This window comes from Rhineura floridana, chromosome 5 (assembly GCF_030035675.1).
Source record: "Rhineura floridana isolate rRhiFlo1 chromosome 5, rRhiFlo1.hap2, whole genome shotgun sequence".
NCBI lineage: Eukaryota > Metazoa > Chordata > Lepidosauria > Squamata > Rhineuridae > Rhineura > Rhineura floridana.
In genome coordinates this window covers 77,475,637-77,491,015 of record NC_084484.1, presented here as the reverse complement: position 1 = coordinate 77,491,015, position 15,379 = coordinate 77,475,637, and the positions used below count along the sequence as shown (strand labels likewise).

At 42.8% G+C, this 15,379-nt stretch overlaps 1 protein-coding gene across 5 annotated transcripts in view; it reads left to right on the top strand.

Annotated features, from left to right (window-relative positions):
- PHKA2 (phosphorylase kinase regulatory subunit alpha 2) overlaps positions 1-15,379 on the top strand; it is a 98,720-nt gene that overhangs the window by 49,554 nt on the left and 33,787 nt on the right. For all 5 annotated transcript variants that reach the window (XM_061627248.1, XM_061627247.1, XM_061627245.1 and 2 more), the window contains 7 exons: positions 632-805; positions 2,009-2,097; positions 5,192-5,325; positions 12,431-12,587; positions 13,472-13,551; positions 14,307-14,385; positions 14,507-14,636. In XM_061627248.1, the coding sequence (XP_061483232.1) occupies positions 632-805; positions 2,009-2,097; positions 5,192-5,325; positions 12,431-12,587; positions 13,472-13,551; positions 14,307-14,385; positions 14,507-14,636 (843 nt within the window). The remainder of the gene's footprint in view (positions 1-631; positions 806-2,008; positions 2,098-5,191; positions 5,326-12,430; positions 12,588-13,471; positions 13,552-14,306; positions 14,386-14,506; positions 14,637-15,379) is intronic.

Below are 15,379 nucleotides of genomic sequence, written 5' to 3'. Positions count from 1 at the left end.
AATAATTTGGGGTTGCTCGATTTGGTCCCCCTGTTACAAACTGTTGCAGCCTCTTTTGTTTTAGTCTCCTCCTTATTACTTTGCGAGTCTAGATTCATTTTAGTCAATTCAAGTAAAGTTTGCATGGAGATTTCAGCTGACGTTGTTAGCAAGGTGTTACTCCTATCCAAAAATACTTTAATATATTCTAATTCCCTCCCTAAAAGGTAAAGGGCAGAAAGAATAAGCTGAAGCGAGGGTATCGAGATGAATTTCAGCAAGCGCAGTTACATGTACTTATATTTCATTTTGGTCAAGGATGAAAAGAAGAAGGTAGGGCAAAGGTTTTATAGAAAAGCTGGGTTCTGAAGTGGAGATGGCACCTCATAGGTGTATTAGAAAGTAGTTGCAGACATAATGGACAGTTAAGTTGTTTAAGAGAGTACGACACTTTAGGGCAACTGAGTGCTAGAGTTGGAGTTCTGACCTAATTACATAATTATGCCAACTATGTACACAATAGCTAATTTTAAAAGAGTTATATTTTTTTACTTTTTATTGTTTCCTCATGCCAGAAGGTGATGACATTCAGAAGGAAGCACAATTCCAGTCACTATTTCAAACTGATTTCCTTTTACACCTGTCTTGACAGAAAGCCAGGATGAACTGGACCAGTATATAAACAGTATGTTACAGAGTACCGCTCTTAAATCATACTTGCCTCCAATCTCAAAAACGTCTGGTTCAACCTATGTCTTTAGTGCTGCTCATTCCACCAGAGAAATACTGTCTATCATGGCCAAGACTAAAGGACTGGATGTTCCTAGTAAGTTTTTACAGCATTTTAAATTGTATAATCTTTTACAGATGAATGCCTGTAAATGCCAAACTTTGTTATAGCTAAAAAATGTCTGGAAATCATTAGCCCACATTAATTGTAGTTACCAAGACATATTCCACTGCTATTATGGCACAATTCCTATGAAGTAATATTTGAATTTTGGGGAACTATGCAATTAGCTTGTCACCACTAAAGCTAAGTTCTGTAGTCAAAGTGGACAGTACGACATCACGTACAAAAGGAACAATTTGCAGCCAATTTCTATTGTCAAACATTGTTGGTAATAAGCATCACATTGTGACCACAAGTGTAAAGTCAGGAATGAGAATCCAGAGCTACAGAGAGCTCTCTATTCTACTGGGTTGGTGAACAGGGGAGATATAAGAATAATCAGATTTTAAATGATAAAGTCTTAAGAATATGAAGGAGGAGGGAGATAACATAAATTGTGAAATGTTTGTTTAGATGATCATTGCTGTGGCTAAGGCATATCATGGGTCAGTCGGTACTTCATTTGTGAGGTGCTAAAATGTAGAAATAGAGTGAAAATTGGGACAGAACTTGGTAATTAACTGCAAATTACAGAAGCTGTTAGTTGGATATAATAGAGAGAGAAAATAAAACTTGGAGTGATGTGGGCATGCTTTTACACACCCTTGATATTTAGCATTTTGCCCTTTGGTGACATGCTGGCACTACAAGATTTTGTTTTTTAATATACAGTATTATCTTTATCTCGACTAGAACACACGTGCTGGCATGTTATAGTAATCTCTGATTTTAGATGAGAGAAAACTGATCTCTTTTCACAAGAGACTAACTAGATATTATACAGACATGTATATAACCAGATATTCTTTTCTTTTTCCCTGGAAAAACTACTTTGGAAGGAGATAACTTGAATCAGAGGGGAGAGGATGCCTAAACCTTCCTCTGCCTCCTGCTTCAACTTTCTTATTTATTTATTAAATTTATATCCCACCCTTCCTCCCAGTAGGAGTCCAAGTTTTATTTATTTTAAATTGCCTTCCTCAAAGCAGCTTTTCCTGGGCTGGCAGTGTTTGATTATACATATTTCCTCACATTGCATGACTACCATTGATTTATGTTTTGGTTTTTTGAAAGACTGTGGGTTGTTGCAGTAGCACTTTTGTGTACTTAGAATGGCATGTTTTGTTTGCTTTCCAGATGTTTCAATGTCATTGCCTACCAAGGTTTTAAACACACATCGGAAATCTCTGAACCTTGTTGACTCCCCGCATCCATTGATGGACAAAGTAAACTTCTATTATGTTCACATTTGGAAAGCATAGTGACTTATCTTTTTGTATACATTTTTAATTGATAGAATTAGCTGAAAAATATTAGTTACATTAGGGAAACAAATGTATCCTGTTTTACTTATGCAGAATTAGAACAGTTTATTTTAAAACATTTGTACCCCACCTTAAGGAGCTCAAGGTGGGTAGCAACAAATTTAAACATTAATTTCACAATTTAACATACTGGTTACAAAAATATTAAAATGCTAAAAACAACAATGCAGCACCAGCAGTAAAAGTCATTGAGTTGTATGCAGTGTTGTCCATGCACAGTTCCACTTGTGCAATGGGATGTCTCCTTCTGCTCATTCCCTTGACGGCCTCCTTCCAGACCAGATTTGGGGGAAGGGGGTGATGGATTGCACAGGGGAGGAGAGGGGGGAAAAGTCTCATTGTTTCAGGGGAACTCTGCTCACACAACATTGCTTTCTTTTAGAACAGCCAAATACTAAGGGTGCGTATTAGAATCCTAGTAACTCTTTAGCAAATGCATATGACTCTCTGAGGCCAGGAGGATTGCATTCTTAGCTCCTGCAGAATTGCTCGGCACACAGATCATTTATTTGGGGTATGCAAAATAAAACAACAGAAGCATGACTTGAGTAGACATTTTTGGACAAAGACTTCATCACATCCACTCCCCTTTTGCTTTCCATCCTCTTTTGCCTAAAAGCTTGGTAGCAGAACATCTAACATTATCTAAAGCTGAAAAATCAGCTTGCAATGAGTGAGCAGCTGCTGTTGGAAAAGAAGTACAGAGGCCATGCTACACATATACAGCCCTGTCTGCTTACAGTTTCAAAACCTGTGTATACTAAATGCAGATTCCTTTAAAAGACACAGCTAATATTGCTTGACTTTCTTTATTTCTTAGTTACCTAGAGCCTTTTTTTTTAGCACAGTAAATGTTATTCTGTTGTTTCTGGAGTTCTAAACACTTGGTCATTGCTACAATAATCACAAACCCTAAGAGGCAGCATCTAGATTTGTAGCTGAGCTAGACATTCTACAGCAGATGCTTTCAACCTGAAAAAGACTTCAGGGGGACCCAAACTGTTTCCATATTGGTAGCTTTAATTGGCTGCAGCTTAAACTCCACAATTTATATTGCTACATTTGTGCATTGGCTTAGTTCCATAGATCTCAAGGTAGTGTACATGGTTCACAGGTACTCTCCAATCCAGACACCAACATACTTCAGTCCAGACCCTCCTTTGCTTCAGCATAGTTTCTGCCTTGTGTGATTTCATGCCATGTCCTAGGCCTCTTCTTCTAGTAATAGATGTCAGCCAAATCTGACTGGCTGTGCGCTATGTGATAAACCATTGCTGAGGGCAAGCGAAGAATGCTGTGAAAAAAAATTCCTCCAATGATTCTGTTAAAGCCAAATCTGGTTGTGCGATAACATCATTATTTCCAGGAAAAAGAAGCAGTGGTGCTGCCAGGCTTTGAGGGCAAGATGCCTTCTGCCCACCCCTGGCATGCAATTTTCTCTCCCCCACACACACTGCTTACCATCCTGGTAAGAAGTGGGATGGGGGAGTGAAAGAAAAAGGTATCTGTTCTTTTCTGTCCCCTCCCACCCACCACCTATGCTTACTGTCTTGGTAAGAAGTGTGTGTGAGTTTTTTGGGGGGGGAAGTGGGTCTTGTTTTTCTTTCACTCATTAGAATTTTCCTTTTTTCTAAAAACCAGTTTAAAACCTCTTAAAGAGATTGTTGCCATGCTGCCTCCAGCATGCCTGACAACCACTATAAGAAATTTTGAAGAAAGGTTAGGATGTACCCTGGCAATCCATGTGTTGCAGCCAGATCACCCTCACAGCTAGATTAGTTTCCAGGCTCAATTCAAAGTGCTGGTTTTGACCTATAAAGTCTTATGCAGCTCAGGACCTCAGTATCTCAAGGACTACCTCTCCCCATATGAACTGACCCAGACTCTGCTTTTGTCATCTGAAGCCCTTCTTCATGTGCCCCCTCCATGGGAGGCTCGCCTTCTCTATCAATCTTTAGGCGACAGGCAAAGACCTTCCTTTTAACTCAGGCCTTTGGTATGCTGTCTTAGTCTTCTTTGTTTGGGTTTTTTTTATTTATTAAATTTATATCCCACCCTTCATATTGTATGTTTTTACATCCATTTTAGACAGTATGTTTTTAAAATTCGTTGTAAGTCACCTAGAAACCACTGGGTATGAAGCAACTAATTAATTAATAGAAAGGTTAGGAAAAAGGAAAGATTCCTTTCCTACTGCCTACCTGGTCAGTCATCTCCCCCCCTCCTCTCAGGTATTGGCAGTCCCCACGACAACATCGAAAAACAACAACAAAAACAGTCGGTGCATATGTGCACTTGGAGCAAAGCTCCAAACAGTCACATCTACCCTCTACAGTTCTAGAGTGCCTCAGTCTGGACCACCTGGGACCCAGAGGCACTCTGGGGAATTAAAATTGTAGGAGCAACTGTTTGGTCCAATTGCAGTAGCACACCCATTGTACAACATTTTAAATAGAGAAATGAGTGGAGGGGAGTGGTGGCCATTGTGGCACTATTGTTTTGGAGGCCCCCAGGGGCTGCGGGACCCAAGATCTGCACCTGGCAGTCAGCCCATATCACTTAGAAGGGCTATTTTTAATCCTCCAAAATAATGAAAAACCTGCCGTTGATTGTAGATACCGGTTCTAGTTTTCAATAAAGTATCTGTCTATGAGGGCAATGTTATATATTGTGAGTTTCAAATAGCTGTGATTTCATTTCTGTTTTGTAAGAAGAGAGGGTTAGCTATAAGTTGCTGAGCAAAAGAAAAACACCATATCCAACCAACTTTGAACTTCTAGCTGACTTCCTTATTTTTTGTCTGTATTCCTTGAATAAAGTTGGTTGAGCAAAATGTAAAAAGTGTACAGAAAAGCTGCATTTCACATCCATAATTACATTTCTATGCCTCTCACATTCTCTAGCAAGCAACTGTAGCTAATGAGTTACAGAGCAGCCTTTCATGTTCAGGCCCTTTTGACTTTTGGTCATTTGATGTTTGTCTTTGATTTAATAGGAGCCGGAGGCTGTTCTACAATTACCCAAAGATGCTCATGGCGATTTGGACTGTGAGAAATTAGTTGGGCAATTAAAGGAATGTCCTACTTTACATGATCAGGCAGATATATTATACATCTTGTACCTACTAAAGTAAGTTTCTTAGTATCTTTATAGGCAATTCGGAGTTTAATTTTTGCAACAATGGTATTTTCAGGAAGACAAAGCATCCAACTCTATTACAGTTGTGACCTTTTTTCTGTTCACTTATGGTGGGGAACCTGTGACCCTCCAGATTTGCTGGAGTCAAACTTCCATAAGTCCCAGCCAGCATGGCCAGTGGTCATGGATGGTGGGAGTTGGACTCCAACAACATCTGGAGGGCCACAGTTTCCCTACTCCTGACCTTTGGGTAGGAACCGCTATGTACTTGCACGGGTTATGTTGAGATCTTTCTGTTTCTATAGGTCAGTAGAAAAGGTTATCGTTGTTGGTCCTTCAGGTTGCAACCTTGAGAGCAGTGCTACATATTCATAACATTTTATTACAGCTTTTTATTTCCTATTCTGTTGCCTTTTAACATGTTAGTAAAATTGTTTGAAGTGCTATCTGGTTTCTACTCCAATATTCTTTGTTAATGTTCATAGACTTAACCATTCCGCTTGTCACAACACAAGATGTAATCGAAGTGATGCACCTACCTGTTCTCATATGCAACTGTGTTTGGTTTTGATATATTTCTCCTGTGCATATAAAAGATGATCTCAGGTGGGTAGCTAGCTCCACCTAGTGGCTGAAGGCAGAAGAGCACTGTTGTTATTTTCTGCCTTCACCAAGGTTGGTTGATATCTCTGTCTGCTCTGTAGTTTTTTTTTTCTGTGACTTTATACTGTGTGTTGGTTCTCTACTGTTTTCCCTTACTGTTGTCCCTCTTGGCGTTCTTTAAAAAAAAGGTTTAAAGTTTTTTTCTCCTCTCCCGGAGACCTCACTGCGGCGCTAAGCCACCCACGACAGGGGCACCCCCTCTTCCTCAGGACTGGCTGTTTCCTCACCGCTTGTTACCAGCACACACCCCCTCCGCTGGCCTCAGACAATGTCTCAGCTGCTCCTGATCAGACCTCAGCGGAAAACTCCTGTTTTCCCCGTGCGAGCAGCGGCGTCTCCTAGAGTGCACTGCCCAGGAGGACACAACTCCCCTACTGCCTCCACCAGCGTCCCCTTGCCCATGGAAGGCCACAGCGGGATGCACCAGCTGCATGGGAAGCGTGGTCTGCCTTACCCCCCAGAACAACAGCGGGGAGGCATAGCCGCTATCATGGCCCTCAGCCCCTGTAAGACCTGCAGTGTGGTTGCTTCCATGGGGAAAGCAACAGGCAAATCGGAAAATCCAGCAAAGAAGTATAAACCACTCCCGCCTCCACTCAGACTGGATGTTGCGCCGCCACCAGTACCTAGGCAGGCCTTAGGGCCTTTGTGTACTGTGGAGACTCAGGTGGAGGCAGCCATGGCCCGCCCCTCTACCAACAGGTAGGAGGTGGCTGAGGCATGTATTTTGGTGGGCAGGTTGGCTTCACAAGCAGTGGCACCTAAGAAAAATAGGGGAACCAGCCGCAACTGGCAAGGGCCAAATAACTCACAGGGAGCTGCAGGGAAGGACTCTCACAGTGCTACCTGCAAGATGCAGAGGGACCAAGAATCCTTATCTGAGGAGAAAGGCATCCAGCTTCATCCTGCCTTAGATGCAATTTTCTCTGCAAGATCTTCTCCTGAGGATTTTACAAGGTTCCTCAACACAAAGCTGTGCAAGAGGCTGGGGTGGGGGAAGCACCCCAAACCCCCCACTTTTCTCCAGGAATACCAGCTACAGGGGGGCACCACCCACATTGTTCGCATACTCAGCCTCTTCAGTTGCAGCTGTCAGCACACATGCTGCAACAATTAAAGGAACAGCTGAGGGATTCTGTGTTAATGGACCTAGCCAAATACCCGTCTACATTGGCAGCTACTTCACGACAGCTCCCACAGGTCACATCAGCCCCAGCACCCACTCAGCTAACTACGAGAGCACAAGTGGCACAGGGATTTTCTATAGCCTGCCCTTCTTCTTCTTCTTCTCCTCCACCGGGCCGTACATCACCTGACATTATGCCACCTCACAGGGTAGACATCCTCACATCTCTTCTATGGTTGGAGGACCTGTTTGATGGTCTGCAGCAGGATCTGGCTCAAACCCGCAAGTGTCTTCTAAAAATTTCGGGAGCAGTGACCTTTATGGCAGATGCATCCATGGACGCCATGCAGTTTTTGGCACAGTCATTAGCAGCGGATGTTTTTACTCGAAGGACGCCATTGGGATGCTGATACCACATCTCAATCTAATGTCGCATCTGAGCCCTATGTGGGAGGCAAACTATTTGGTGATGATGCCCTAGCAGGGGTCTTGGAATCTAAGGAAAAGAAGAAGGCTATGCCTTCTGCAAAGAAATGGGATGACAGGAGATCCTTTTGGAGACTGTTTCACCCATATCTGCCCTCACAGTCCTTTCAAGGCCCCAGGACATCGGGATGAACAAAGGACACCTGTACCAGCCATCCTTTCTGGAATAGACAATGTACCCAGACTAAGGGCCAACAACATTTTCCCAACATATCGGGATTTGAAGCCCAGTCCCAAGGGAATAAGCATCAATTCTGACACCAGCACCCCTCAGGTGGGAGGACATCTCCAAAGCTTCGCCCACTTTTTCAGACCAGTGGGTACTACATACCCTCCGGTTTGGCTTGTGGTTGGAATTCACCTCCCTCCCTCCAACCAGATCCATCACATTCCCCTTCTTAATGTCTCCAGACAAAAAGGCAAGGGTCCTACAGGTGATTTCCAACCTCATGCATATTGCAGCAATAGAACCTGTCCCAATAGGCAAGGGGTTTTCAGGAAACTACTCAATATTTTTTACCGTTGTGAAAAAAGACGGATCATTCAGGGTGGTACTCAATCTAAAGAACTTAAACCAGTACATAAAATACCGTAGGTTTCGCATGGGGACCTTGCTGTTGATCAAGGAGTCATTGAGAAGAGGAGACTTCCTCTCACTTAACGATCTGAAGGAGGCCTACCTACATGTCTCTATTTTTTTTCCTCCTCACAGACGCTACCTCCAGTTTGCGGTCGGGGAGGGCCATTTCCAGTACAAGGCCATGCCCTTCTGTCTGGCGTCTGCCCCCAGGGTATTCACGAAGATTGTGATTGCTCTGGTGGCACACCTCAGGACACAGGGAGTCAATGTCTTCCCCTACCTAGACGACTTTCTGATCAGATCTGCCTCCCTCCATAAGGCTTGGGAACATTTGCACATCACCTTGGCCTGCCTAAAGGATCACAGCTTCCTCATCAACCAAACCAAGAGCCAGCTTTTTCCATCTCGCTGCATAATACATCTGGGGGCCACTATAGACTCCCAGCAGGGAATCATAAGGTTGACACAAGATAGAGTGGACAAGATAATTACAGCTGTAAAACATCTTCTAATGTCACCATCGGCAGACCTGATGCATCTGGCAGCTATCTTGGGGTCTCAGCCTTTCAAACTACCCCTGGACACGTCATCACTCTTGCTCACTACAGTGGGCACTACTACCTTCCAAAGAGACATCACAGCCAGGCATCACTGGAAGGTGGCATTGTCACCAGCGGTCTGTCGGTCCCTGCTATGGTGGACACACGAACCCAATCTGCTAAAAGGAATGCCGTTCCAGGATCCCCCGTAGACCCTGATCACGTTGGATGCCAGCCTGACAGGCTGGAGAGCTATTTGCAGTGGTCAGATGGTGCAAGGAACTTGGTCAGCGCAGGAGTCCACACTTCCTATCAATCTCCTGGAACTTCAGGCAGTTCGACTGGCCCTGAGACACTTCGCAGAGATCAGACCGCTGGGGGCGGTGCTTGTCAGAACAGACAATGTCTCAGCCAAATCTCATTTGAACTCTCAAGGAGGCACACACTCTCCCCACCTCCAGAAGGAAGCTTCCCTCCTTTTTCAGTGGGCAGAAACAAATGTGGACTTGATCCTGGTGGAGTACCTCGGGGGAGGACAACTGCCAAGCAGATTGGCTGAGCAGACAGAAGGTACATCAGGGAGAATGGAAGCTTCACCCGATGGCTTTTCAGGAAATAGTGACACGCTTCAACAGAGTCAAAGTGGACCTCTTTGCCACTCATCTGAACTGCCAGGTAAATAGGTTCCTTTCCAGATACATGACACCAGAGGCAGAAAGTATAGATGCTTTGACATCCCAGTGGCCTCCAGGCTAACTGTATGCCTTCCCACCACTTCCAAACATTCCCAGGGTAATCCAAAAGATCCAAGCCGAAAGGGCGACAGTTTTACTGATAGCCTCTTGGTGGCCAAGGAGACCCTGGTTTCCAGAACTCCTCAACCTGTTGGTCAGTCCTCCGTGGCAAATTCCCCTCAGGGAAGACCTCTTGTCACAGGGACAGCTTCTTCACCCAGACCCAGGGTGGTTGGCTCTTCATGTCTGGAGGTTGAGAGGTGATATCTCTTGAAGAAAGGCATTCTGGCACAAGTGCTAGAAACTATGATGGCTTAGTTAGAATATATGAGACTACATGGAACGCATTCTCGGCATGGTCACAGAGGAGGGTCTAATTCCAAGGAAAGCAGGTATCAACGAGATCCTCTCCTTTCTACAAGATGGGTTATCATTGGGTCTTAGACCAAACACTCTGAGATGCCAGGCTTCAGCTCTATCGGCGGTTCTGTCTACATCTCCTGAGAAATCACTGGGATCTCACCCACTGCTCAAGCATTTTCTTCATGGGGCATTGGCATCAGCACCCCTTATGGTCCATCGCTACCCGACTTAGGACCTTCACAAAGTGTTAACAGGTCTACAAAAGCTCCCATTTGAACGTTTAAGTGAAATCTCTCTTCGTCTCCTATCCTTTAAGGTCTTGTTTCTCATGGCCATTACTTCAGCCCGTTGAGTGTCTGAGCTGAATGCCCTCTCTGTGGATAAGAATTTCTGTGTGTTTCATAAGGATAGAGTAGTCCTCCACACTGTTCCTTTCATCCTAAAGTACTTTCTACCTTTCACTGTCTGCAAGAGCTGGTGCTTCCTTCTTTCTGTCCTAACTCTGTCCATCCCACAGAGAAAGCGTGGCACTGGCTTGACATGCAAAGTCCCCTGAAAGCGTATATTTCCAAAACAAAACCCATACGGCAGACAGATAGTTTATATGTGTCTTTTCACCCAGCGTCATTAGGGAAGAAGGTTTCCACATCCACATTTGCTAGGTGGATCAAAGCATGTATCACCCTGGCTTATGCCTCATTACTGTTAACCTGGCCAGCCAGGATAGTGGTCCACTTCACGAGGGCGGCAGCCACATCGGCAGCGTTCTCACACAATGCATCTCTGGTAGAGATTTGTAGAGCAGCTACATGGGCCGCTCCTAATACGTTTATTAAACACTATAAGATCAACACGTATGCTTCAGCTGAGGCAAGAGTGCTACAGCATGTTCTCCCAGATCAATAATGTACTCAGTCCAGCGGTACTCCCCACCCTACATGGGTCAGCCTTAGTATGTCCCACCTGAGATCATCTTTTACAGGCACAGGAGATAAGGCATTTGGTCTTACTGTGAAACGGTGTTCTCTGTGCATGTCAAAAGATAATATCAGGGCCACTATCTAGGAGTGCTGGGCTGCCATTACTATTACAGAATAGGCCTATAGCAGAGAGTGTATGAGTGCTGTTATCTGTAGTTTGATTGGTGTGGTTCCTGTCGTTTCTCTCCTCGTGGGTTGGCTGGTCATCGATAACTGGAGCAGAGCTTGGAAAAGTTACTTTTTTGAACTATAACTCCCATCAGCCCAATCCAGTGGCCATGCTGCCTGGGGCTGATGGAAGTTGTAGTTCAAAAAAGTAACCTTTCCAAGCTCTGAACTGGAGTATGGAGCTACACAAAGCAGGAAGTCCATGCAAAATTCAACAGCGCTCTTCTGCCTTCAACCATTAGGTGGAGCTAGCTACCCACCTGATATCATCTTTTGACATGCACAGAGAAAACCGTTTCACAGTAAGACCAAATGTCTTATTTATGCAAAATTCTTTTGAGTGGTAAATGGGGGAAATGTGCAAGTGCCTGGATCACATTGAAGGAATGAGTAATGCTCTTGACTTCATTGAATTGCTCATATGCCTAAACCAAGAACTGCTTGCTAGGATTTTCAAAGGGTCTGTGGGAAGTTAAATGTCAAAAACCCTATTAATTTTTCATCAAGCTTAGGTTCTCAGATGACTTTAAAAACTACAGTTTTTAATTATGAACTTCAGGATGGAACTTCTCCCCATCACCACTTACAATGGAATTTTATTTTGCAATGAAATTAAAAATACAGGCAACAAAATATACACACACATAATACAACAATATAACAACATTACTAAAGAAATTAAGGGACTTGGTGATTATTCTCCTTAATATATCATGGATATGGTTGTGGGACAAATAGTATAAAATAGCCAAAAGAAAAGCATACCAACGAAAGATTGGCTATATAAGCTATAAAACATGTACATTTTATGACTTAAATATCATAGTAAGGAAAATATAGCTATATGCGCTTGGTTGAACTTTGATCAGAAGTTTGAACGGCTTCTACATAGAAACATGGAAATCTTGATGCCATAGTATCTAATTTTAAATGTTTGTTGCACTTGCTGAATAACTTTGTACATAATCATGGTGTCTCAGATTTCATCAGTATATTGCTGTGGAGTTCCAGTTATATGCTATACATGACTTTACTGCCGTATACTTTTACATAAGGTAATCCCAAGCTTTCTTATAAAGACACATGAGGCCACTACCTTGCTGGAGCTAAGCAGGTCTGACCGTCTGGCAGTGCCTGGATGGCAGACCTCCTAGGAACCACATATATTTCACCTTGGGTTCCATGATGGAAGAAACGTGGGACATAAATGTAAGAAAATTTATTTATTTATTTTTTACATTTATGTTTTGCCTTTCTTCCATCATGCAGAAATCCAGGGTCATTAGGTTCAGAATGATGGGGAAGCATAGCTTCAGAATTTACCAGTGATCTAATATGGAGAAATTCTTGTAACCTTTACATACTTCAGTTATTTCCCTATTTCTCCAAGGAAAATATCTAGATATATCTGCATTTTTTAATTTTTTTATGAGTACATATTTGTTTTATCTTTTAAGAGGCCTTGAGTGGGAAACACAACTCTATGGCCAGTGTGGAATCACAGTTCATTGTCTTCTCAATGAGCTCTACAGCAAAGCAGGCCTGAACCAAGAATGGGGATTGATCCGCTACATCTCTGGCATACTCAAAAAAAGAGTGGAAGTCCTGGCTGAGGTACAGAGCAAGTCGGTATCTTACCAATACCATTTCCTCGGTGGGAGCAGGGTGATGCCTTTGCCATAAAAAGAATGAGCATCTAGTCATGTAATAGGTTTTGCAACTCATTGTTAGGTTTTTTTAAAAAAAAAACACCACCACAAAATTGGGTTCTATCTGGCTGAGTAATACTCAGAGTAGAGCGATTAAAATCAATTAACAAAGTTACTAACGTATAGCAAGGATAGGGAACCTGTAGTCTTCCAGATGTTACTGGACTCCCAACTCCTATCATCCCCAGCCAGTATGATCAGGATTGATGGAAGTTGTAGTCTAGCAGAATCTGGAGGTCTACACATATATATCCCTAAGTTTATTAAACTGAATTTTAGATCTTCTTTCAGTGATGATGTGTTTATAATGCTGCTGCTGCTGCTGCAATTTTTATGTTGCTTTGTATTGATGATTGAAATAATCAATGTGGTGGTGGTGTAAACCACCCAGAGAACATAGTTACTGGATGGCATGCAAATAAATTGACCTTTGGAATAAAGACAAACAATAGCATTTTAAGTGTGGTGAAAGTCATATGTACACACATGGTGGTACATTTCGAGACATTTGTTTTCAGAGCAGTGAACATGTGTTCAAGCCCCTTAAGATGTCATAGCTGTCTTCACTGAGCCCTACTTATTACCAGAATGAGGTCAAACAAGATCACTGACTTTCACCTTGCTATGCTTTCCCTACCTCTGCTAGAAGAACAGTAAAAGGCCCTTCCTTTATCTCATTAGTGATATGGAATAGGCAAAGCAGTATTTTTGAATTTAAAATAAGACTCTGTTGGTTGCTGTGTACTTAAGAAATCAGTTTCGTTTGCTCTCTCCTTGATCCTGTGCTAGGCATGCACAGACCTTCTATCGCATCAGAAGCAGCTTACAGTGGGCCTGCCTCCTGAGCCGCGTGAAAAAACAATAACAGCGTATGTGTTCATCGTATTTATTTCAAAACATAGCTTTATTTATTGCACTCTTTGTAGCTTATCTGATTCTAGTTTTACTTATTTTTGTATACTCTGAAATAATATATTCAGAATGATTAATGTGACCTTACTTTAGTGGAGGTGTGGGGAACCTTTGGCCCTCCAGATGTAGCTGAACTACAACTCCCATCATCCCTGGCCATTTGCCATGCTAGCTGGAGCTGATGGTAGTTGTAGTTCAGCAACATCTGAAGGTTCCCTACCCCCAAAGGTTCCCTACTCCTGCTTTACTGGGTATTTTTAATGTATTTTAGTTAGAAATTGTATAAGAGTTTGTCAAACAACTATAGAGATGTAGTAAAATAATGTTAAAAGAGGCATAGGTCATTCTTTGCAAGACAGGGTCCATCTAGGCAGTAGGTTACACAGAACCTTAGCAAATTCACTAGGAATGTCTGGAAGCAAGAACAGTGCAATAGGACTCTAAGAGGAAAGGACACTTGGGGAAACTTGATTAGCAACAGTAAGGTTGTGGCTTGGTGTTCAGTGAATAAACTGCATGAAGAGGGCCCCCATTCTTCTCCATGTGGGTGAAATTATAGAGCTGCCAGGACATTCCCATCAGCTATTGGATAGTTTTCCCAGGAGAATGACACGCACAAGACACACCATAGATAATTGTTGGTGGGACTTTGATCTCTGCTGGCGAAAAATAGTGGCCTTGTAGCCTTTCATTAGTGGTTCATTTTTTCTAGGCCTTTGCCACCTGAGGAGCTGAGCAAACTCATATATGAAGCCAGTGGTCAAGACATCAGCATTGCGGTTCTTACACAGGTGACACAAAAAGAGCCTTTCTGTACCTTATTTCTCTCACTGTGTCGCAGTTTTCATAAACATGACAGACTCTAAAATCAATGTTATTTTTTTCTTTCCTCATCCCCCCTCCCCCTAATAGGAAATCATGGTGTATTTGGCTATGTATGTCCGTTCACAACCCAGTCTCTTTGCAGAGATGCTCAGACTCCGCATTGGACTCATTATTCAAGTGATGGCTACAGAACTTGCTCGCAGCTTGAGTTGTTCGGGTGAGATCAGTTTCATTACCACAAATCAATAATAATATGCCCATGAACTATGTCTCACTTGCAGTGGAGAAGTCCCAAAGCAGGATGACAGTAGTGGTGACTGATATGTGGAGAAAGTAGCTCAGAGACTCAGTGGAGCAGGTGGAGACAGGGAGGATGGAATCCAATGTTGTGCAAGTGAAAGTCTTCAAAATCTTCTCTGGAGGTTTGGAGGACCCTCCAGAGCAGATCTGGGAGTAACATGAGGGTCTGCAGGGGAGGAGAAGAGAGTGAAGACCCATTGCACAAGTAGAAGTGCATTCTACTTGCACATGATCTGTTAGTGTCTCTACTTTGGCATATTCCAACACATCTTAGTCTTTGCGTGTCCAGTTTTAGAACACAAAATGTGAAAATCTTGTTCATTTCACTAAATAATTCCTTGTGCATAGATAATGCAATCTAAAATTTTAGCATTAACAAAAGGAGTAACATCTTTTCCAATAGGATAATCTTTCTAGCTTTTCCCTTTGACAAGCCCATATAAATTGCATTAGTGCAAAAGGGCATTTTGCAGGATGACAGGATAGAGTATAATTTTTTTTGCAGGCTTAAATGACACAAAGCCATTGTTGTAGTGTGCAGGTGGAAGAACTTTGATATGTCTTGCACAGGGTTGTAGCCAGAGGGGGTGATAGTAATTTCATTTTCATTATTAAATGCATAAAAAGAGCAATTCAGTAATATACAACAAGCTGCTAAGA